At 36.3% G+C, this 25,299-nt stretch overlaps 1 protein-coding gene across 2 annotated transcripts in view; it reads left to right on the forward strand.

Moving 5' to 3' along the window:
• RASA2 (RAS p21 protein activator 2) overlaps window positions 1-25,299 on the forward strand; it is a 94,305-nt gene that overhangs the window by 37,129 nt on the left and 31,877 nt on the right. For both annotated transcript variants that reach the window (XM_087824968.1, XM_087824967.1), the window contains exons 5-9: window positions 6,317-6,393; window positions 17,209-17,292; window positions 18,940-19,012; window positions 22,382-22,458; window positions 23,451-23,552. In XM_087824968.1, the coding sequence (XP_087681094.1) occupies window positions 6,317-6,393; window positions 17,209-17,292; window positions 18,940-19,012; window positions 22,382-22,458; window positions 23,451-23,552 (413 nt within the window). The remainder of the gene's footprint in view (window positions 1-6,316; window positions 6,394-17,208; window positions 17,293-18,939; window positions 19,013-22,381; window positions 22,459-23,450; window positions 23,553-25,299) is intronic.

Genomic DNA, 25,299 nt, shown 5'->3' on the forward strand with positions numbered 1-25,299 from the left:
AAAAAGGCCACATCATCCTTCAAGTCTACATAACCATAAAGCCCCCTCACTCTCTTAAGATCTGATTCATTTCTCTGCCACAATTTAGAAAGAGAATCTGGCCAAACTTGGGTCAGATGTCCATTGCAGTCTGATTTGATATGATTGGAGGTAAAGTCACTATAGAGAAGTCTGTTTTGGGGCTTTGGGTAGGCATGTTCTCCCAGAAAGGGGTTTGGGTAGAAGTGATTGGTATCTCTACTTCAGAGATTAAGATGCTTGATTTCCTAGCTCTACCACTAATCATTTGTACCTAAAATATTTGCCAACCTATAGTTGTGTGAGGCTCTCCGTCTGTGAAATGAGAGCTTCAGTATGTAGGATTCCCTTCTGTTTCAGTAACATGAGAAAATGTAATTTAGCCCTGAAATGAAAAGATCCCAATAGTAGTAAGATGGCTTTTATACCAAAACAGTTGAAAAATTGCTAACAACTCTAACCTCTTACCTGGACCTATTTCCCAGATGCTTTATTATTGCTTTTAATAATATTAATTATTTTTAGTTTTTTTTTCATACATTCAAGGTATTCTTTTATGAGTACATTTTCCTACACTTTCTGTATTGGACTATTCTTTTCTCAACCCCTCTAATCTGCCTTTAGACCCCACAGTGGGTCAGAGGGAGAGCACAAGCAGCTGTCACAGCGTTACCCATGACATTGGGTCACTAAGTCTAGTGGGCTCAGTCCTCTCTTACATGACTTTCCAGCAACCTTTTGATACTATTGGCCACTCTCTCCTTTTTGAAGCATTCTCTTTAGTTTCTGGTCATAGTCCTACATAACATAGTATTCTCTCTCCATGTTCTTTGCCACATAAGTGCAGTTAGTGTGGATTGAGTTGGTTCCTCTTCCTCTATATCCTCTCAGCTTTCGTGATCTGCAGCCATGCTGTTAACTGTTTGGTCCTGGAACTCATAACAAACTAAATATTTTTTCTTTATTTATTTCTTAGGTGCTATGATAAAGAGCTTGCCTTTACATAAGACTGATTAAACCAGATCTCTCATATGGAGAAGTTGGTGCTCTCATTAATTAAGGATGTTTATCTCACACAACTTGTACAAGCAGTAAATCCAGATATACTATCAATCACATTCTCTTGACTTAATTAGTTAATAAGTCTACCAACAAGCTCATCTTGAATTTCTGGATCATGCCATAAGTTATTGATTGTTTTTGTAGTTTTTCTTTTGTAATATGGCATCTGCCCGCCCTCTTTATACAAGCATTAACAAAATAAATGCACTGATTATAGCTAATAATATAAATCAGGTGTTTGGGGTTTTTTTTACATCCCCATTAAGACATTGAATGTTGCAGTTTGATTTTTTAAAAATTTAGCCCTGGCTGGATTGCTCAGTGGTTGGAGCTTCGTCCTATGCACCAAAAGGTTGTGGATTTGATTCTGGTCAGAGCACAAACCTAGGTTGTGGGGTCTGTCCCCAGTCGGCGCATACGGGAGGCCGCCATTCGATAGGCATCCATTTGATGTTTCTTTCTCACATCAATGTGTTTCTCTCTCTCCCCCCGTTCCTATCTCTAAAATCAATAAAAGCATATCCGTGGGTGAGGAATAAATAAATTAAATAAATATAAATAAATAAAAAATAAAAATTTAAGTTTATAAATGTGAAATAACAAAAGAATGAGCCTTCTAGATCATAATAAATACTTCTTTAAGGAGAAAAACAAATCAGTCCATACATACATAAAACATAGTAAGTAAAACCTTTATTTTGTTTTTCATCTGACAGTTGTGTCCAAATGGTTTACAGATTTAATTACTGTACATAAAAACATCTGTCAGAAATCTGGAAGTTGAGATATTTTCCCTCATATATAAAAAAAATTCACCAGTTCATATATACTGAGGTCTTTTATATGGAATATTGTTAAAATTTAGTGTTTTGTGATAAAAGCTAAAAAAGTGTTTAGACTCAGGAGGTTTTAAGAGTATGTGTTATGTTTTTCTCAAATACCTATTTTCAGCTGAGTTTCCCAAACAGTATGCAGAAATTCACTATCTTCTCTAGGGTACCAAGAATAACATGGTATAAAATTAAAATAATCACAGATTTTTCTGTGTGAAATTTCTGTAAAAGTAATTGAAATAAAGTTAGCATATAAAAATATTAAACTAATTTTTCAGACAGTACCAGAATAAGTTCCTAAATATGCTGATACAAATTAATGTGATACAGTTGCATACATCACCCTAACATAATCAGTGCTATGGAATACATAAAGAATAATACCTTCCAAGAATTTGGCTTATTTTTAATTAAAATTAGAGAATATAGTGCCAGATATCTGATCATCCCAGTGTTTTCTGACATACATAAAATGTATACTATTAGATATTGGATGAGAAAGTAGTTGTGGACCAAATCACATTACATGCTTCTGAGCAAACATAATTCCTTGTCAGTCTTACAGTTTCTTTTTTGTAGGCAATGGCTCTGTTTTTCTGGTTGCTTTTAGGATTTTCTCTTTATCTTATGCTTTCATCAGTTTTTGCTGTGCACTGCCTACTTGTGGTTTTCTTTATATTTATCCTACTTGGGTGTTCCTGGGGGCTCTTGAACCTTTGCCTTGATGTCATTCTTCAGTTTTGGAAAATTCCAGGCAATTTTCTCTTCATCTGTTTTTTCCCTTCCCTATTCCTTCTCCTCTCTTCTGGGACTACAATTACATGAATAATAGACCATTTGCTGTCTCTTATTCTCTCTCTGCTTCATTTGTGGATATTTTCTACTGACTAATCTATCTCCCATTTTACCAACCCTTTTTTTAGCTGTGGGTAATTTGCTGTTAAATACATCCTCATTTTGGTTATTTTATTGCTTAATTCTAAATTTCTTATTTGATATATTTTATAGTTTCCATTTATTTGCTAGATTTTGCATTTCATTTTCTATCTTAAAAATGCTTTTCCTCTCTTTTTTTTTAAACTGAATTTATTGGGGTAACATTGGTTCATTAAAAAAATTTTTAAACATTTATTTTCCTCTGTCAGTTAACTCCAACATCGGCATCTCTTGTAAATCTGCTTCCTTTTGTCAGGTTTTTGTTTTTGGTGTTTGTCTTTTCTTCTGTCGTGCTTAGTAATTTTTGATGGGATGCTAGACATTGAAATATGAAATATTTTAGAGATAATTTGAAGCTCTGGATATATTTTTTTTCTTCCTCCAGAGATTTACTTTGTTTTTTGCATGTGGGTAGATTAGAGGCAACTTAATCCAGTTATGAATTCGGCTGATTCCAGACTAGGTTTCAGTCTTTGTAAGGGCTGGTCTCTGTTGTTCATTCTTACTCCTCAGGCATAGTCCTTCAGAGGTTCCAACAGAAAGTCTGGGTATTTACTATCTTGGTGGGTCTGGGACTCAAGTTTTTATCTGCCCAACACCATGAAACTGTGGAAAGCTTCAATTAAGCTTAGCATCTCCAGCCACTGCTGAAGTTAGGAATTCCCATTCAAAAAGCTGCTTCAGATGCCCCACCAGCAGCTTCTGTTTTTTGTTGGCTTTTTTTGGTGAATCTTCACCACAGGATATTTTTTTCCATTGATTTTTAGAGAGAGTGGAAGGGAGGGGCGGGGGGAGGAGAGTGAGGGAGAGAGAGAAACATTGATGTGAGAGAGACACATCAGTTGGTTGCCTCCTGCACATACCCCAACCATGGCCAGGGATGGAACCTGCAACCCAGGTATGTGCCCTGGACTGGTAATTGAGCCCTCAACCCTTTAGTTCATGGGCCAATGCTCTAACCATTTAGCCACACTTGCCAGGGCAGCAGCTTCTGTTTTGCGTCTTATCGGCCAGAACTGTATTATATGGCTATTAGCCACTACCCCTGGCTTCAAAGGAGACTAGGAAATATTTTATTGAACTCATAACTGCCCTCTCAAAAAACAAACAAACTTGTTTTTGCTACAATCCAAATATACAAAATGGTGATAGGTGTAAGTAAAACTGAACTTTGTGTCAATGTATTAAGGAATACCAAATTTTTGTAAAATGTTCAAAGATTTAGGTTTCTGACACTGAAAAGTAGCTTCAAGTAATTTTTTAAACTTTTTGTTCATTTTTCTTTATTAAAAAGCAACACACATTGGTAGTAGAAACTTAAAAAAAATCTAGATGAGCAGAAAGAAAAACTCTGAAATCCTACCAACAAAAGGTAACTTCTATCAATGTTTTAGTAGATGGAGTTGTAGTAATTTTATATAGTGATATATGTACAGTATTATTTTATTTTTACAAATTAATGTTATATTATACACCCTATTTTGTAAGTTGTTTCTTTTACTAAGCATTATGTACATATTTCCATGTTAAACAATGAGGAAGTGTTTTATAGTTTAGAAATTATAATTTCCTTAATTTAACTCATAATGCTTTTTAATTTTAGTGTTGCACACTAATAGTATGTGTCTTGTGTCTCCTGTTCTGTACCCACTCTTTTCTTGACCAGGTTGATACACAATTATGTTATTGTTGGCTAATACCAAAGGAATGTTATGTTTAACAGCCAGTGGGAGTAATGAACGTGTTAGGTAGGCTCTGACTCAATGATAATGATTCCTGGTAGAATCCCATTAAATATCTTTTTATTTCTAGGCTCCACTTGATGCAGTGCTATGATTTTTAGTTGTGAATGAAATTATTATACTTTTTCTCCACTCCACTTTAGCAGTTTTTATTATTTTAGAAATAGAGATTCTATACGTTCCTGAGAGACAGTAAGGAGTGCCTTGTTAGCATACACTTTCTGCCATAAAATGCATACATGTTAAAATAGTAAAACTGCTTTGAGATGCAAATGTTGGTACAGTTGGCTAGGCTCACTAAGTGACACACACGTGCTGACGTGATGGCAAACATGACTCAAAATTCTACTTGAGTAATATTACAGATTACTACAGATCATGGACCTCTTCAGGGTCACTTTTGAACAGCAGGGTTTCTGAATATTAAACACAGGACTAACAAAAAATGTATCTTACAAATTATATGTGACTATAAATATTTGTGCCTAGATTTTTAGTGGAAGATTTGCTTAATTTAATTCTAAATCCATCCAACTGCTAATTTTACTACCACTGGTGCCTGTCTTTAGAGCTTAGCTTTCTCATGCAGCTTTTGTGTTGAGACCCATCAATATCTATTGCTTATCACTTACTGTCGATTTAACTCTGAGCTTTGTAGTTAGTGGTCTTCAGATTCACTGTTGTATAACAAGTCCCCATAAAATAGTGAAGCTGATTCAGGTTAGATTTTTATGAAAGAGTATCTGAAAGGGGTTGTTTCAAAAAGGAACAGTGAGTAAATAATGGACCTTCTTACCTCTAATGAAATTACTTACATCACCAGCCCTTAGACATCACACCTCTGAAATCTCCACTTGGCACCATGGGAATCTGTCTTTCTGCTTGTCAGCTGGGAGGAGGTAATCCAGCACCGGGTTCTTAACCATGCCAGATTGCTCATAACCAGTTTAGAATCGCTCATCACCAGTGGCAGAGTAGAAATATCAAGCTCTAGATTATATTGTTCCTAAGCCTTCATTTCTTAAGAAGTTGATAGTTTGCTTTAAATTTATACTGCTGAATTTTTTAAAATCCATTTATTAATGGCTGTTTAAGAAAGTACTCCTTTGTTTTCAGTATCCCATTTTTTTCATCATTACTTTTGGCCATATAGTGCTATCTTTTGTTTATTGTCTCTTCAACTAGATTGTGAGCTTCTTATAATTAATAACTGTGTGTAATACATCTATGGATTCCTACCCACTCCCACAGTGCCTCCTAAAATATAGTAGATATTCCATAAATCTATTATTTATGAAAAGTAAGTGTTGATAAATTGCATTACTAGTTTTAACTTATTTTTATTGTTTTATAATTGTATGATTTCCCTGTCTTTAAATGATACCATCTCTGCCTTTATTGATGATTTGTCTTTTCTGGGAAAAGCATTCTAAATTTTATAATTAGCTTTTATTTCAAAATTTCCTAAAACATAAGTGTTACCTTTCTTTGTAATCCATGATTTCTGAGATACATAAATATTTGTTGAACTGGGCATGAAGTTCTTAAATTTGAGTACCATGTTTGATATAAGCATCTGACTGCCTCTTTCAGATTTTGATCTACATTGTTGGTTATTAGTCATTTAACAGATACTTAATGTGGGCAAAACCATGTGCATAACTGAATATTTTGAGTACCATTTGACAAAATATATACCTTTAATATATTTTTTTGTCATTATAGGGTAAAGTTCACCTTGAATTAAAACTGAATGAACTGATAACAGAGAATGGAACTGTGTGCCAGCAGCTTGTTGTACAGTAAGCACATTTCTTTTACCAAAATCAGCTAGAAGTAATTCTCCATTTTCTATTATTTGAATCTTAGGCCTACTCTCTATTTTAAATACTTCAGAAACTTTTTTCAGAAATGAAACTGCTATGCCATTTCTTTATTAAGTTGATTTCCAATTTATTTTCTTATATCTAGTCTACTCAGGTTATGATAAGTCATTAATTAATTTAATCAACATTTATTATTGAATGTGGGTTAAATGATAGATATAGGGTGTTATAGCATCACAGATGAGTGTGTCTAACTACCTGGCGGGCAGGAGGTGGAAAGGCTTCCTAGTGAATGACGATGGGTGTTTAGCCATTTATCTTTTTGTTGTTGTTAATCCTCACCTGAGGATATTTTTTCCGTTGATTTTTAAAGAGAGTGGGGGTGGGGGGAGAGAAGAGAAAGAAAAACATTTATATGAGAGAGACACATAGATTGATTGCCTCCTGCATGTGCCCTAGCAGGGCTGGGGAATGAACCCACAGCGCAGGTACGTGCCCTCGACCCAAATGGAGCCCTCGACCCTTCGGTGCGCAGGCCAGTGCTCTTGGTGCTGAGCCGCACCCGCCAGGGCTCCGTTTATCCCTTTTCATTTGTGAGTAGTAGTCCTTTATGTGGAATTTGTTTACTCATTCACCAGTTTATGGATATTTGAGTTGTTTTCAGTTTGAGGCTGTTAACGCAGACAGCTGCTCACAAACAGGTTTCCATGTGGACGTTCGCTTGTCTGTCTGACCGTTCCCTCGTCTTTTTCCCTGAAGCCTCCGCTGTCCATACTTACTGACTGGCAGCAGCAGAGTATCGGTAGTAGCCTTATGGAATTTATTGTCGCTTTCTCAACTTCAGAGGTATTTTGAAGTTTGTGGTATTCTGTTTTTTAGTAATGCCGAAGGCATGGTTTCAAGTATTGTTTTCTTTGTGCTCCTTGTTGAACTATGGTTTTGGGGGTTATGTGTGGAAAGATTCATATGCAGTAGCTATTCTCCTCCAGGCCTAGAAGCTCCCCACTGGAGCATTTCTTACACGTCAGTAAGACCATTATCCACTGGTCTTCACTATATTCTTACCTGCTCCTATTTCACTTCCCTTTGTTTGTTTTTTTTTTAATGATCTGTCACTATAATCATTTTCTTACAGGGTTTCCCTAAATCCTCTGCTCTTCTCTCATCACTCTTATTTATCTGGAAAAATCTTAATATGAATGAAACTCTTCCTCTGTGTTCAGTCTGCACCTGATTATTGCTGGAGAAAAGTTACATAGACTGATTTTACTTTAAATTCCTGACCACAGACCTTACATGGGTACTTACAACTGCCCTGGAGTTTTACTGTGTTTCTCTAATGCACCAATGAGATTTTCTATCACTGCAGACTGTAAATTGGTCACATCTTCCTGCGTATAAATCTGCAAATCTGTCTTGGCATCCATCTTTTTGTCCTTATGTGATAGCAGAGGAGGTGTCCCTTCTCCTACTGGGGGTGCATTTTCCCATGTGATCCCTGGATTCCTTTATTTCCCCTACTCAAAGACTTCACTCCTTCAGGTTTCCCTTCTTTTGTGTCACCCACTTTACCCTCTCTTTTAGATTGTTCTTGTCACCATGTAAACATGTTCTAGCATCTCCCATCCTAAAAGACATGCCTCTCAAGGTCTCACCTCCACCCCTCTCATCGCCATTTCTCTGTTCCCCTTTGAAAATAAGACTTCTCCAAGTAAAACTGCGTAATAAATATAAGTGTGTGTACACACTAGCTCTGTTCACTGAGAAGGCCTAGAAACAGTGTCACCCCAGTAGCAATGAGTATACTTAGCCCCCATATTTTGGTTCCTAAATATCATTCTCCAATCAGTACCGTCTGGTAGATCTTTCTGTTTTGATGAAAATGTTTGTATTTTAACTGTCCAATACAGTAACCACAAACTATATGTATGGCTATTGAAAACTTGAAATATGGCTAGTGGTACTAAAAAGCTGAATTTTTAATTTTGTCTAAATTTAAGTTTAAATAACCACAAGTGGCTAGTGACTACAGTATTAGAGCTGCACCAATAAAAAGAACTTGGACTTCTTTTTAGCCGTGGCTGATTTCAAGGCTTGGGCAGAGAAAATATAAGATGATCCCAGAGCATCTGTAGAGTCAGAAAGTAAGGAAGTGCTCAAGAAATGAGGGTATGTAGAAAGGACATTGAAGCCAACTTGAAGGAACTCCAGATAACCAAATCTGAGACGATTTGAGCATCAAAATGAAAAATGATAATGATGGATTAAAACCTATAGAATAAAATAAATATCTATGAGTCAGTGCTGCTATAAACAAATAAATACATGGGGGAGAAAGGACGGCTTTTCCTTGTAATAGAATTCTAATTAATGAATGTAGAGCAAGTGATAGAAATCATCATTGGCAAACACCACAATAATAATTAGTGCAGGGACAAATCACCTATAGTTGTTAAAAAAAAACACCAAAAAAAATAAGTATGATGACAAACAGCATATTTGCATAGTCTCAAAGAATATTCACACAAGATGTCTGATAGATACTACTCTATATTATTATTATTATTATTATTATACTAATTAATAATATACTCTCTATATTATTATTATTATTATTATTTTTAAATATATCTTTATTGATTTCAGAGAGAGGAAAGGAGGGGGAGAGAGAGAGATAGAAACATCAATGATGAGAGAGTCATTGATCGGCTGCAGCCTGCAACTGGGCATGTGCCCTGACCGGGAATCGAACCCTGATCACCTGGATCCTAGGTCGATGCTCAACCGCTGAGCCACACTCGGCCAGGCTCTATATTATTTTTACAACTTTGTAACCGAGTGACCAAAGCTAGTATCACCTGAAATGAGACATCCAGGACCTCCTTGTATGATGAACTGTTAAAGACACCAGAATGCAAAATCTCAATCTAATCATGAGCAAGCATCAGACAAATTCAAATTAAGGAATATTCTACAAAAGAACTGGCCAGTACTGGCAAGATTGTGGGGCAAAGAAGGAAAATTGAGGAACTGTTTTAGGATGGAGGAGACTGAGAGATGTGACAACTAAATGCAATGTGAGATCCTGTTTTGCTTCCTTGACCAGAGAAAGGACATTGGTGAAATTTGAGTAAGGTCTATAGAGTAGTTAATATTATTATTAACTAACATTGTATCAATATTAGTTTCTTGTTTCTATAAATCTACTTTGGTTCCACAAAACGTTAACATTGGGTGATGAGTATATAGGAACTCTCTATATTATTATTATTATTATTTTTAAATATATCTTTATTGATTTCAGAGAGAGGAAAGGAGGGGGAGAGAGAGAGATAGAAACATCAATGATGAGAGAGTCATTGATCGGCTGCAGCCTGCAACTGGGCATGTGCCCTGACGAACCCTGATCACCTGGATCCTAGGTCGATGCTCAACCGCTGAGCCACACCCGGCCAGGCTCTATATTATTTTTACAACTTTTTGAAAGTTAGAAATTATTTCAAGTTAAAAGTTAAAAAATTTGTTTACACCTTGTGCATTCAGCCCAGGTCTTTTTTTCTAAGCTCTAGACTCATATGTCCACCTGCCTTTTGGGCAGCTTCACTTTGATGTCTCAGAACGTTGCATTTTAACACATTTAAAACTGAAGTACTGATTCTCATATATATCCAGCTCCTCCCCACAGCCTTAGCAAATGATACCACCATCCACCTAATTGCTCAAGCCAGAATTCTGAGAGTCATTTAAAATCTTTTCTCCTCACTTTCCCCTTACATTGGATCCATTTCTTACTGATTCTATAAAATATTTCATGTATTTTCTAATTGTTAATAATATTTACTGACATGTCATTTCAAACTACCAACCATTTCTTACCTTGACTATTTCAGTAGTCTTTTAGCTGGTCTTCCACTCTGCAATCCATTCTCTTCATAGCAACCCAGAGTAATCTCTTAAAACATTAATTAGATATGTCGTTCCCCTGCGCAAACACTTAGTGATTTCCCATCACATTTAGAATAAAGTGCAAGTCCCTTATCTTGGCCCACAAGATCCGGCATGTTCTGACCCTGCCTGCCTCTTTGATTTCATCTCCTGGCATGCTGCTGCTTGTCCATATGCTTGCTGGCCTTTTCTCAGTTCCTTGGATGGGACAAACTCTTCCAGTTTAGACTCTACATCGGCTGTTCTTTTTGCCTGGAATGACCTTGTGACCATTCTTTTTCTAGCTGGTTCCTTCTCATCCTTCAAATTTCAGCTTAAATACCACTTATGCTAAAATAGGACATTCTGTTCTTTTTCTTTCATAACACTCATCACTGTTTGTCGTTACTATTTTTTTTCTTTATCGCTTATCATCTGTTTCTTCAAGTGGACTGTAAGCTCCGTGAGGTCAGGCACCATGTTTGTCTTACCCCATCATCCCATTGTCCCACTCCCTGACGCTTAATAGGCATTAAATAAATCTTTGAAACAACTAAATGAAGAAAGATAGTAACATTTGTCTTCAAGGATGAATAGAAAGAAGCTAGCCTAGAAAAAGTGAGATTTTTTTCTCCCCAGAAGGAGAGAACAATATAGGCAAAAGTAAGGAGGCAAGAACCAGCATGGTGAGTGTGAGTGTTTGAGGGTATAATTAAAAGCAGTTTTATGTTACTTAGTGTATGAAGCTTGAGTCAAAGATAGGTCAGAAGTTGGTGAAATAGGCTAGAGCTAGATCTTGAGGCTCTTAGTACCATATGAACTTACAAAACTTATATGAGCTTATGGAATTATTGGAAGACAATAGAGTAATATGGACAAACTTGCATTTTAAAAAGATCAGATTTGTGCCCGGCTGGGCTTGGCTCAGCGGTTGAGCGTCAACCTAGGATCCAGGCGATCGGGGTTCGATGCCCGGTTGCGGGCTCGATCAATGACTCTCATCATTGATGTTTCTGTCTCTCTCCCTCCCACTCCTTTCCTCTCTCTGTAATCAATAAAGATATATTTAAAAAAAAAAAATCAGATTTGTGACAACAGTTAAGTATAGAAACTGGGAGGTGAATCAGAAAGGTGAATTAGGGCAATCCAAGTGAGAAATGGTGGATTCTGCACCAGAACAGTAGTTGCAGATACGAGAAAGGCAAACAGAGGAAGAAATATTTAAAGAGTAGAATTACCAAAACTTACTGATTGATTAGATACAGAAAATGAGGAAGAAAAAGGAATTGAAGTATGGTTCCTCGATTTCTAGATTGCGTTACTGGGTGGATGGTGGTGTTTGCAGCAAAGGGAAAATGGTGGAGAAGGAGTTGCTTTAGTAAGATGGTAATGAGTTTTAGCTGGATTTCTGTCTGGCATTTGGATATAAAAATTTAAAACTCTGTGGAGAGAGCTCAAATAGAAATGTAAAGTTAATGGTAGTTGTGGCCAAAAGATAGAGAGAAATAGACTTAAAGGGAGGTTATACAGTGTAAAGAGAGCAGTTGACTGAGAAGAGATCCAGCAGAAGAGGTAGGATAGTATGTGAGAAAACATGAAGGTGACAGACAGGTGATATGAGGAAAATTAGGAGAGGGGGCGCCAAGGAATCCAAGAAAAGCAGGTTTCAAGGAGAGAGTAATCAGAAGTATTAATGCAGCTGAGAAGTCCAATAACAAGAGCCCTGAAAAATATGGGTAGTATTTGACACTCAGGGGACCTTAATGAGCAGAGTTGCCATAAAATGACAAATGTAGAAAAAACTAGGTTTAGTAGGCTGCAGAGTGAATGGTAGGTCAAGAAATTTGGAGAGAAACAGAAAAATTAGATAGGTACAGGGTGACATGAGGTCCAGGCAGCGATTTTTATATTAGAGAAACAGACCGGGGGAGGGGGGGAGTGCAGGGAGAGAAGTAGAGGTTAAATATATGGTTGGTTGTTGCTAGTGTATAGAAATAAAAAAATGTTTTTGTATCCTGCAACGTTTTTACATTCACTTGTTAGTTCTACTAATTTTTTTGTTTTTTTAAATATATCTTTATTGATTTCAGAGAGGGGAAGGGAGAGGGAGAGAGAGAGAGTAACATCAATGATGCGAGAGTCATTGATAGGCTGCCTCCTGCACACCCCTGACTAGGAATTGAGCCCACAATCCGGGCATGTGCCCTGACCAGGAATCGAACCACGATCTCCTGGATCCTAGGTCAATGCTCATCCACTGACCCATGCCCAGTTGGGCCTACTAGCTTTTTTATAGCCGCCATAGGATTTTGTACATAGACAATCATGTCATCTGTGAACAGACATTTTTACTTCTTCCTTTTCAGTCTGGATATCTTTTATGTCTGTTTCTTGTCTTATTACACTGGCTAGGACCTCCAATATAATGTTGAGTAGAAGTATGAGAGCAAATATCCTTGTCTTATACTTTGTCTTAGGGGGAAAACATTCAGTTTTTATTATTAAGGGTGATGTTAGCAGTCCTTTATTAGATTGAGAAAGTTCCCCTCTGTTCCTAATAAATATATATATTTATATAATTTATTTTTTATATGATTAGTGTAAGAATTCACCAGTGAAGCCATCTGAACCTGAAGTGTTTTTATTTTGTTTGTTTGTTGGTGGGAAAGTTTTTAACCAGGAATTCAATTTCTTTAATAGATACGTAGCTATTCAGATCTTTAAAAAAGTAATGTTTGGTCATTTGTATCTTTCAAGGAATTTGGCCTTTTAATCTCAATTGCCCAGTTCTTTGTCATAAAGTTGTTCAAGTTATTTCTTTTTTCCTTTTAATACCTGTAGACTTTATAGTGATGTCATGTTGCTCATTCCTAATGTTGGTAATTTGTGTCTTCACTCTTTTTTCCTAATCAGTCTAGCTAGAGGTTTATCAGTTTTAATTATCATCTTTTTTAAAAGGTGGGGAAGGGAGCTTTTGATTCCACTTACTTTTGTATATTTTTTGTTTGCTTTCTATTTTATTGATTTCCACTCTTATTTTTGTTTACTTTGGGTTTAATTTGCTCTTCTTTTTCAATTTTCTTATAATGAAGTCTGAAGTCAGTGATTGGAAATCTTTCTACTTTCCTAATGTAGGTATTTAGGGTTATCCATTTTCTTCATTTTAAAATAGTTTATAATTTTTTGTTTTATTTTTTTACCTATGGATTATTTAGACGTAAGTTACTTCATTGTCTGATATTAATGTAGCCACTTTGGCTAGCTGTCTTTCTTCTTCCTTTTTTTATGTTTCTAATTCAAATTTAATATTATAAAATTCTAAATATAACTTTAATTTTATATTTATATCTTTCCTCTTGATTGAAAATCTTTAATCCCTAACAACATTAACCTAATTATTTCTTTTATCGCCTGTCTTATCTTGTAAGATATAGAAAATAGATTTAAAGTAATACTACTATTACTACCACTGACAGGTAGGTTACTGAATAAAGTTTAAGAGATCTTTCTGTTGTTTGTTCTAAGAATATATATCACTTAGGATGTAGAGTCAAATACTGTGTTCTAGTCCCTTGAAATTAATTCTCTTTCTTTTTTAGTGGTTCCTCAGGTTTTTTATTTTTAAGGATTGCTTCTTAAGTTTAATTTTACTTTTGAAATATAAAAGTTTTTATGTTTCCAAAGTCAGAACTTACATAAGGTATATTTGGAGAAGTATCACATCCACTCCCAACCCTGTAGCCTCCTTACTCCTTTGTTTAAAAGTTGTGGATTTTCTTTCCATTATTTTTTGAAATATAAGCAAATACACACACATACATATATAAGTAAAAATTAAAATATATTTGCATTTCCCACTCGATTCTGTAGCGTTCTGTAACTCTCTTTTTTAAGTTAATAATGCATCCTGAAAATTACTCCGTATCAGAGTAATTAGAGAATAGAGATTTATCTTGCTTTTTTTGACAACTACATAGATTTCCAATATAAAGATTTACTATAGTTTATTCACTCAGAGCCCTACTGATGGACGTTTGGATTGTTATTACCCATGCACTTAATGAGCTTGCTTCCTTTTTTTTTTCTCGTTTGTTTTTGTTAATCCTAACCTGAGGATATTTTTTCCATTTATTTTGTTTTTTAGAGAGAGTGGAAGGTAGGGAGCAAGGGGGAGAGAGGAAAACATCGATGTGAGAGAGACATATCGATTGGTTGCCTCCCACACACCCTGACCAGGGCTGGGGATTGAACCTGCAACCCAGGGACATGCCCTTGACTAGACGCAAACCCAAGATCCTCCAGTGCACAGGCCGATGCTCTAACCATTGAGCAACTCCAGCCAGGGCTAATGAGCTTTCTTTTGATTAAGTATTAGCATAGTATATATTTTTCCATTCTTTCACTTTCAGCCTAATTTTATCTTTATATTTAAAGTGAGTTTCTTATAGATAGCATATAATTTCCTTTTTTGTTCAATCTAAAAATGTCTTTTTAATTGGCTTGTTTAAACCATTTACACATCTATTTAATATGTGTTTATTGCTCTGTCTTTGTGTCTACTAATCTTTTCTTCTGCCATATCGAATCTTCTGTTGTTCCCACTCATTGTTTTTCTTTTCAGACCTGTATTTTTCATTTCTAGACTTTAAAATTTTAATGTCTTCTATGTCTCTACCAAACATATGAAATGTAGTTATAACAACTGGATTTTAATATCCTTATCTACTTATCATCTGTGTCATTTCTGGTCCTGTTAATATTGATTTGTTTTTCTTTTTTATTGTGGATTGTGGGCTTCAGGAATTGTTGCCTTTGCTCTTTCCAAATGGTTCTTTCCCAGGCCTCAGATAGGGACCCTTGGAGGACTCACCTTGTTTGTTCCCCCCTCAGAAATGACTATACTCTGCTGATGATTGTGTCCTTTTTTTAAATAAAGTTTTTTTCTGGTGGGAGGGTAAATCTATTCCCTGTTACTCCCATCTTGGCTGTATGTAGAAGTTAACATTTGTCTTTTCATTAAAAAAAAAAAAAAAAAAAAAAATTTCAAGGAAAAGATTCAGATTATTCTGTATTATAAACTAGTTTGGACTAAATTTATTTTCCTGTGTAATTTCTAAAAATAAATGTATTGATATCAAATGCTTTATATGTGATATGTAAACAAGATATACGATAATGTAGTATACTGTGGTTATTTTCAACATTTTCTACTCATTTATGGTTTATGATATGAAATTGTTTGATTTACCAATTAGAAGAATAGTTGTATCCTATGTATTTGAAACATAGTATTTCATAATATATGCAGCAAATAAAATAATCTGTATTTATATTACTGTTTTTCACAAAACTTTTATACTCCTGATGATTTTTATAGACCGATACTTTTGGCTTATAAATAAGTATTATTGTTTTGGTTTGTGGGTATTACTGTTGAAGTCTTTGTATACCGAACTGCATTTTTCTCAGTTTTTTAATACTTCATAAAATTATAGTAAATTTTTATAATTAAGATTTCTCATAATTAGTGTTTACATGAGAGAAATTTTGTATTACAAGGAGAGTAATACAATATATTCAGGCTCCATGGGAATGTAGAAGGACGGACACTAGATTTTAGAAAGTTAAGAAAGAAGAAGTTGAGTCTTGGCCCACTTCTTACAAACTTTGTATCACCTTATTAGCCTTATTTTGTTACTTTCTCACTAACCTTTTTGAGCCGCCTTCTTTAAAATGGCATGATGGTACTTTGATACTCTACTCAAAGGCAGTTGTGAAAATTGGTTGCATTTTGTGAAAATACCTAGTGAACTGCAAATGTTATATAAAAACCAGGTATCGTTCTGAAGTTTAACCTGAGAAGTATAAGTTTCACATAGTATGTACAGTGGGAAAGTTTGACTGTACCTACGCCTAACAATAATAACCAGAATAATTATCTTCGTCTGCTCTTTCTTTGGCTAGTTTCAGAAATACTTAAAATTTGGTTTTTGATACCCAATTTAATAGAAATGAGTCATATTATCATTTCTTTCTTCACTTGGCAGCACACCATTTGTACTTCACCACATATATGATCTGTGGGTTGTGGAGAGAAATAAGGATGTTGCTCAGTAACCCACATCTTTCAGTGAAGAATATGTCTCAGCAGCATTGAGTTTCTCTTGGGCATCAGGAAATGCAGACCCTTAGATGTTAAACTGAAATCATGAACTCAGTCATATTTAGTGAGAAAATTTAAGGAGCAGGTCATTGCGTCAGACTCTGTGATCTCTGTAAATCCAACTACTGTTACCCAGGGAGTGGATTAGATACCTTGATTTTTATGGTCTAAAGCCTTTTCAACAGAATGCTGCAGGAGCTGTTACTGAGAATCAGAATAAAAGGCTACAGAGCTGTGCGAGGCTTGCCCTCTGTATATGAATCAGATGTTAGGTGGAAACCACAGTTGCTTCCTTGTTTCTCATTCATGCTTTAGCAGAGGCTGTGCTGCCTTAGACCCAGCTTGGTTTTGCAGCTTCTCCTTAAGGTTCACACCGCTGCCTTTTCCTTTAGAAGCACAGCAGTTCTAATGTGTTGTCAAGCCACAAAATGCACCTTGTTAGTTATTTAGGGGTGATATGCGTGCTAACTATTATTTGGTAGTCTGAGTACTGATTGTGGCATTCTTGTGTAATCCTGTTCTGGAAATATAGCATAAGTAAATGCATACATCCATGTATTTGGGGCAGGTGGTATATAGGCATACAGCTGCAGGCACGTGGAAAACAATTTTAACCCTTTGAATATGTTAATTTGTATTTAAAGATAATGTTTTATGTTGTTTAACCTGAATATCATATATCATTTTCTTTTATTCTTCCTTAGCATCAAGGCATGCCATGGGTTGCCTCTCATAAATGGACAAAGCTGTGACCCGTATGCAACAGTTTCTCTGGTGGGCCCTTCTAGGTAATGTTTATTGAATTATAAGATTTTTTAAGTTTTAAAGTTTGGTGTAAGAATTACAAAATTAAGGTTCTAAGAGCAAATGCTAAATAGCTACTTAGGACACAAAGTAACGCTTTGAAAGAAAAATCTTCAGTAAGTTCTGTTACACACTTGTAAACAACCAAGTCCAGTTTTTGTAGAAAGAAAATGGGTGTCATTTCAAATCTGTCAGACTCTTAGGCTGTGGGGAAGGAACAACATCAGCTTTATAGTAGTTAAAATGTACTTTAAAACACAAACTTGACCTTCCTTATTGATGCATCAATCTTCCTCCTGGCAGATGTCTTAGATTTTATGTAGGTAAAATCCTGTTTTGATAAATGCTAGCTCAGAATAAGGCAGTTTCCATATTGTTATCTGGAAAGCAGCTTGGGACTAAAAACGCCTTTTCTGCTCATGGCATCTGTGCTTTGCAGAGAGAATTCCAAGCTGCAGACAAACTGCCGAAGTGCCAGAACATGGTGAAGTGCACCTGCCAGATCATATATTCAAATCACTCAGGATAATTTAGGGGAAAACCTGTAGCACTTTGTACTATTTTGTATTTCATAACTTCATTATGGTTTTTTTCAGAGCCTGACTAGTCTGACATTTGTGTACAACTGGAAGGTTTAGAATCAGGAAACAAAGAGCACAATGTGCCCTCTACACAAACACAACATTCACACACAGACGCACACCCCTTCTCCCGATCCCCAAGCTCTCTAGGTATTCTTATTTTTTAGAAAATCACCAGTGAGTTGCTTTGAAAAATGTATTTGTGTATGCACGTGTGTGTGTATGTGAAATACCTAGCACCATGCCTGGTACTTATTGGGTACCCAACAGATACCCAATCCTATAACATTCATGCTATCAGAGGAATTTAATTTTGCATGTTAAAAATATTTAACCTCGTGGAGCTGTTTTTGTTTTTTGTCTTTGTTTATAATCTATAACTGACAGGCAAATTCTTAAGTGTAATTGTTTAGTAACATACAGATAGAAACTATTTGGCATGTTAATCTTTTATAAAGTCACTGTTGGTTTTGATTGTAATATAATTATATACAATGTTAACTTTGGGGGAGGCTGGAGAAAGACTTCGTGGGACTTCCCTATACACATTTTTGTAACCTCCTCTGAATCTATAATTATTTCAAAATAAAAAGTGTTTTTCATAAAGCCACATTATAGCTAAATCCTGAGAAGTAAACTGTGTTGAGAATGCTTTTCATGTGTCTCAGGTATTTTTTCAACATACATAAAAGTACTCTGAATCTCATTGTCTTCCTTCTGCCATTTATTCTAAGTTGCTTATATATTAGAATGTTATTAAAAACCCCTGACTGACATAAGCTTGGCAGTCAATCTAGTATAGCCATTGAGAGAATAATACAGTTTTGCTATATATCAGGTACACAAAACTTGTGTATTCTGATTTGAATTTTTAGACACCTAAGCCTCACCCCCACCCCACCCCCACCCCCAAGTAATACTTAAAACTACGGTCTTCCCTAAGTCATCTTAACAATTAAATGGAGGTCAGGCTCCCTGGTTGGAAATAGCATGTTTTATAATTGTGTACTGTTAAGTTCTACAAGGTAAAACTCTACCACATTGGAACAGGAATGACCAAAAGAAGACTAAAGTAAAGAAGAAAACAAGCAATCCGCAGTTCAATGAAATCTTTTATTTTGAGGTAACTTTTTGTTTTATATAAATATTAACATTGAATATTTAATACTGAATGCTTATTTATTTATTTTTTTCAAATTACAGCCATAGGAATCATTTTACCAACTAATGCAACTAAGCATTTCCCTCCTGAAAGCAGTAGAGCCATGGTGCAGTGCAGTGGAGGCTCAGTATATAAAACCATTGAAGGCAGAGCTCTGATTGATTTGGGAATGGGGAGGTCTGGGAGCATACCCACTTCCAAGTCATCCTCAATATCACACCCTTCTCCATACACCCCTCCCCACCTCATCCAGCCCCCGCCCCCCACTGCCTGACACAGTGGCCACAGGACTCTTCTACAGAGCACTGTTTGAATACCACTAGTGAAGTCAGCATACATCACTTGCTACCAAGTGATTCTAGTCCCAGTTGACTATGAACAAATCACTAAATGTGAGGCTCAAGTTTCTTATCTTGTGAAAAGATAATTTTTTAAAAGAAAATAGTAGCAGCCCTACCTAACTGATGGAGTTTTTATGAGGCCCAAGTGTGATACTGTTTTGAGAGACTGTAAAGTCTACTCTGTGGACAGATGCTTATTTTCATAGAGATCTTCACCTGCCTTGAAGTTGCCCCAATGACATTACTTTGGAGTTCTTTACTGTGGAGCATTTCTTAAATTTGTTAAAGAAATCCTTTTTCCTATTATTTGAAAACTACAGGGGGGGAAAATAGTCAAACTCTCCATTCTAAAAGATTGTGTCCTAGCTGTAGAATATGTTGCAGTTGAGATTAACATGTAGGGTAGATTTGAAAGAAACAGTTGTATTTTGTGCTTTTCATTTTGTGTGTGTGGTTGACATTTCCAAGGGGAGAGTGAGATCCCATCTAGCCATGCCTGATGGCTGCACTTTAATAAAAGGAGCCTAGGTTGAAGAAAATGCCAGAATTGAAGTAGGAAGAACTGTGGAGATGGAGGCAAGGGAGAAGGAAAACGAAAGAAAACATGCCGGCGTGAGACTTCGTTCCCTGGCCCAGGACCAGTTCAGTTCTGTGTGTATTAATGGTTGTTACACTGGCCTGGAGAAAACACGGCAGGGGCAACTCGGAGCAAGCAGATGGCCCTTTGAAAGTCAAGACCTAACCTGCTTGCTCTGTCCAAGCATATACCTGTTAGGCCTTGAAACAGTCATTCAAAGGTTACTTTGTTGAGCTAATTATAAGGTTCAATGTCTGTCCTCTAGTGGAGCAAGAGACACAAAATGCACATAACATGTGTACACTCTGCTCCGGCTGAGTTAGCAAAGTCAGAGAAAAGAGAGTATTGGAGAGAGGGAGCATTTGGAGATAGGAGAGCAGAAAGTTGTGTCCAAAGAATAGCAAGTAGTAATTTGACTGGAAGGTTTGTGTAAGGGGATAATGGGAACTGAGCTTAAAAAGGCAGAGTAGGCCCACCTAGTGAAAGCCTGATTGCCTGCCTGAGGTGCCTAACTATCAGCCACGGAAGGTTTTGGACCTGGAACTGTAAGAGTAATGCAGTGTTTGGGGGAGAATTAACTGTGATCTATGGGCCAAATAGAAGGGGGAGGAGGAAGGGAGATAAGAGACTGTGGTAGTCTAGCTGTTTAAAAAAAGGTGGGTGGGAGGGGAGGAAGTGGATCGGATCCAAGAGAGTAACATGGAAATAGAGAAGAAGGGACAGGTGAGAAAGAAATGGCAAAGGGCAAGGGAGTGAATTACTTACAGAAAAGACAAGGAGGGAGTTAAATGTTGTCTTCATGATTTCTTATGTGGAGAAATAGAAAAATTAAGAGAAGGAAAACAGAAGTGGTTCATTTGGGGGCACAGTGAGCTTGAGGTCTGACATGTAAAATCCCCCAATAAGCAGGTTATGACTGAAATTTAAGATGGGTGATGGCTGCAGATAAAGACTCAAGATTTGCTTACAGAGAGTCGAGAAAGCCAAGAGGGCGGGGGTACACAGTGAAGGAGAAAAGTGAAGGCCGCGGGCCTGGCACTCGTTCGGCATTCAGCTGAGCATGTCTCTTCATTTCTGTACTGTCGCTTCCTCATTTCTGATGAGGATAATAAATCTAGCTGCCTGCTTCAGAGCAGCAATCTGATGAAGAAGGGAGATAATGGACCTGAAAGCACTGTGTAAACTGTGCAGCACTTGCAGCCCTCAGAACAAAATAAAAGATAGAAACCTGAGAGAAAACCCATACTTAGGGGTCTGTGGAAGGAGAGGTACAAGAGAAAGAGGCAGAGGGAGCACAAGGTTGCCAGGACAGAGCCTGGGCAAACTCAAAGAAAAGGGTGTTTCTGGGAAAGGAGGTCTGGTTGCATGATGACTCGTCCAGATAGAGGGGTCAGTGAAGGTGAGAAGGAAGAATTCATCATCAGACTCGGTGATTAAGAGCAGGGTTTTAGGCGGGTGACCTGTGAGGAAGCCAGATTAGGAAGCATTGCTGTAGTGCGTGGGTGGTGAGGAAGTGGAGGCTGTGAGGATGGTTACAGTTTTCACATGCTTGTCTGTGAAAGGAAGGAGATCGAAGGACAGTAATTTAAGGGGAGAACTTTTCTTAGTCTTGAGTGAGGTTAACAGGCTGGTAAAGCTGTAATTAAAAGAGCGAGAACGCTTACGGCGCACTCCGTGTGGGTAGAGTAGTTTAAGAAAAGAGGTGGATCATATTATCTTGTTCAGAAGAGGGTGAGAAAACTCCAGTAGAAAGGACTTTATGGGAATGGACATATTCAGGTGGACTGTAGTTGAGGAAGTTCCTGCCAATGGCCTTGATACTTTCAGTAAAAATGAGAAGGAAGTATAAGGGTGGCATTGGTATCTTGAGAAATGTGAGACGGTGCAGCTTCACTGAAACAGAACAGTTTACTCACTGAGCCACCAACAGATTACAGATGAGCAGAGACCCTGATGTTGCTTTATATTGAGTTGATAAGGAAGGGTATGGAGGCAAGGTTGCTTTTCATATTTTTTTTAATCCTCAAATGTTTATTGATTTGAGGGAGGGAGGAAAAGAGGGAGGAGGAGGGGGAGGGGGAGAGAGGGAAGGAGAGAAACATGGATCAGTTGCCTACTGTACATGCCTTCGCCGTGCATCAAACCTTCGCCCTTCAGGTGTATGGGATGGCGCTCCAGCCAGTTGAGCCATCCTGCCAAAGTTGCTTTTGATATTTTTACACCACCTTATTCTTAACCTCCCTGCTGCTTTCATGGCTGGTTTTGAATTTAGCTTTTGGGTAAAATATTACCGAGGCATTTTCCTCTGTTTGTAATAAACAAAATTGAACATTTTAGAGATGATTGTTTTTTTAAGTTCCTGTAGGAAAAAGATATCTAAAATTGTTTTTGACTAGAATATTTTGTTTACAGGTAACCAGATCCAGTAGTTACACCAGAAAGTCCCAGTTCCAGGTAGAAGAAGAGGACATTGAAAAGCTAGAAATTAGGTATGTGTGTTGGGATTTTACAGAATTTCTTTTTTCTGTGCCAAAAGAAAATTCTAAATTTAACTGGAAAAGGTGAATCAAGCTTAATAAAATTCTCTTTAGCAAGTTGGTTGATGAAACTTAGAGGAACATGCATCTAATTTAAATCCAGATTACCTTTTCAAAATCTGATTCTTGACAGAAAGTCTTTATAATAAAAATAGTCTTTATAAGCAAAGATGAACTAATTTTCACCTATTTTATATTTTTAAATTTTTCCCAAATTTAATTGCTCCTTAAATTTCTGAATCATAGCATAATGGATGCAAAAAATATATAGAAAAGTAATTACATATTAGCCTATTTAGAAATAATTTTTTTATTCTTCTTAACATATCTGCTGTCTAACAGAAATTTCAGTGAGGTAAGAAGTCTTATAAGATAATTCAACAGGTGCATGTGTTTGAAGTTTGTGCTATTTCCTACATCTTAAACATCTATGCTGTTTGGGAGGGGAAAGTTTTTGTAAATGCATGTATAGGTGTGGTGTTAACAGTGTGTTCATCTAAAGGATATGTTAATCACATGTTTGGAATGATCAGGTAATGTAAAATTCCTAAATTACCTATCTTTACACATTAACTGATTCTAATTGAGAAAGAAACTGTAGTCTTGTCTTGGTTTCTTTTCTCCAATTCAACAGAGTAACTCTGTAGTCCTTATTGTTACAGGTTAAAATAAAGCCTAGACTTTGAAACTAAGAAACTGAAGTGCTTTCTTTTAGACTATTTAAAATGGTTACTTTCTGTGTTTATAAATAAAAGTTACCTCATAAAATAAAAGTATTTTGCTTTCTTAGTTTAGATAGTAAGGTATATGACAACGCTAACATCTCTCTTAAGCATGTAAAATTAATGCTACAATACAAATCAAAGTAATTTGGAACTATTTGGTGGTGTGTATTCTCTTAAACATTGTTTGGAAAAAAAATAAAGCAAGTTTTACATTTTCAGGATTGACTTGTGGAACAATGGAAACCTGGTCCAAGATATTTTCCTAGGTGAGATTAAGGTTCCTGTGAACGTGTTAAGAAATGATACCTCTCATCAAGCCTGGTAAGAAGACAAACATTCTAGTGAACTAGCTTTAATATGTTGTACATGCAAATAAATGCTACTGTAAGCATAATGAAATAAGCCAAAAGTCATTAACATTAATTGATCTGGTCATTAATTTATTGTTGCAGATATATAAGTACGTTGATAGTTTGATGACTTGACCTCTGGTACTGAGACAAAAGTAGTGAATTGTCTAGGGATATTTTTCTGCTCAAAAACTAAATCCTGTCTCTAAGGAGAAAATGGAAAACATTTTAAACATCACATAAGAGTTGCCCATGTAAGAAGATGCTTGGTCACAAATCAGCATCTGCAGTTGAGAAGCTTCATTAACGGACATGAAAACTTTGGATGTTTGAAGGGAAAGGGCTTATTGTAAGGAATCAGCTGTTTAAGGGATCTAACCAGTGATTTTCCTTCACACCCCATTGAAACGCACTGTACATGGCCTTGATGTTATTTTCTAAATTTCTAGGGTCTAGGTGTTGTTGAGCTGACTCAGTTAGTATACTTTTCAGGAGTTCTGGTGGCTCAAGAATGTTCACATTATTTTACCTTTTATTACTCTAATAGTGACATTAAACTGATGTTAAACTAAGCTTAATGCTCAGACATTAAATTGGTGAGTTTCCTTAGCAGAATTGATATGCAGCTATTGTTTGTTCTGCCTACGGCACTTAGAGGCTATATATATCCTGTCCCTTCCAATATCTTGCCCCACAGCCCTCATGCTAGACTTGGGTTTCAGCTGAGTTTGAAAGAACATGCTTTTCTCATTTGCTAAACTTTTAGGACCCACTTTTTAGAACTTAGTTTTAGTTGCCTAGAAGAGGAGTTTGAAACTAAGCGTTTAAATGTTTCTTACCATGGGCACCAATCTCATTTGTCTTTAGAAGAGCCTGCCTCTCCGGATTGGCCTTCAGACATTCTTCACTTAGGACTCTGTTGTCCTCAAGCAGTTTTCCCTTGAAGACTGATTTTTAGACTCTCAAATTTTTTATTTTATTTTTATACCTTATTAATACAGATCTAAGATTTTATTAGTCTTTATGGTAGCATTTTGTATGTTATAATTTCTAAAATGCATCCACAGAGGAGGGAAAAATTAAACCTAGTCACTGTGAAAAATTGAACATTTGTCACCTTCCAATCCCCAATCCCCCACATGTCTTCTTTTACCTTCCATAAAGTACCGTACATTGTAGAATGAAAATTTTTGAACTCCATTTTTTGAGTCTTTAAAATTATGTGCCAAACTACTCATTACAAAGTAAAAAGTAAGTTGTGCCTCCCAGAGCCCCACAAAGTGAACTGGAAATGTGCCACATAACCTGTATTTTAAGTAAGACTATCTTCAGACAGGCCCTCCAAATTTTGCAAAACTGTGTCCAGGTACCTTGGCAGAATGGAAGAACACTAACAAGCAAAAATTAATTTTATTCCTATAGATTTTTTTTTTACCAATAGTATTTTAAAATAACTTGCCAAAGTGTAAGTGCTGAAATTTATCTAGCATGAAATAGGAGTATCTGCTAATTTATTTATGCTCCCATAGCTGTAAGGAAATAGGAAAAATAAAAAGTACCATTTCCTTTTAAGTTGAAATTATTAAACTCTCTTAGCCTCCTTTGTCAGTTGTAGAGCTATAGCATCCCCTTGTGGGATTGATGGCAACTGCATTATCACTCAAAAGCTTTATTTACCCTACAAGATTTCAGATACATTCTTTTTAATCCTGATATTA

The sequence above is a fragment of the Miniopterus natalensis genome, chromosome 15 (assembly GCF_054644295.1).
Source record: "Miniopterus natalensis isolate mMinNat1 chromosome 15, mMinNat1.hap1, whole genome shotgun sequence".
In the NCBI taxonomy this organism is placed as follows: Eukaryota; Metazoa; Chordata; class Mammalia; order Chiroptera; family Miniopteridae; genus Miniopterus; species Miniopterus natalensis.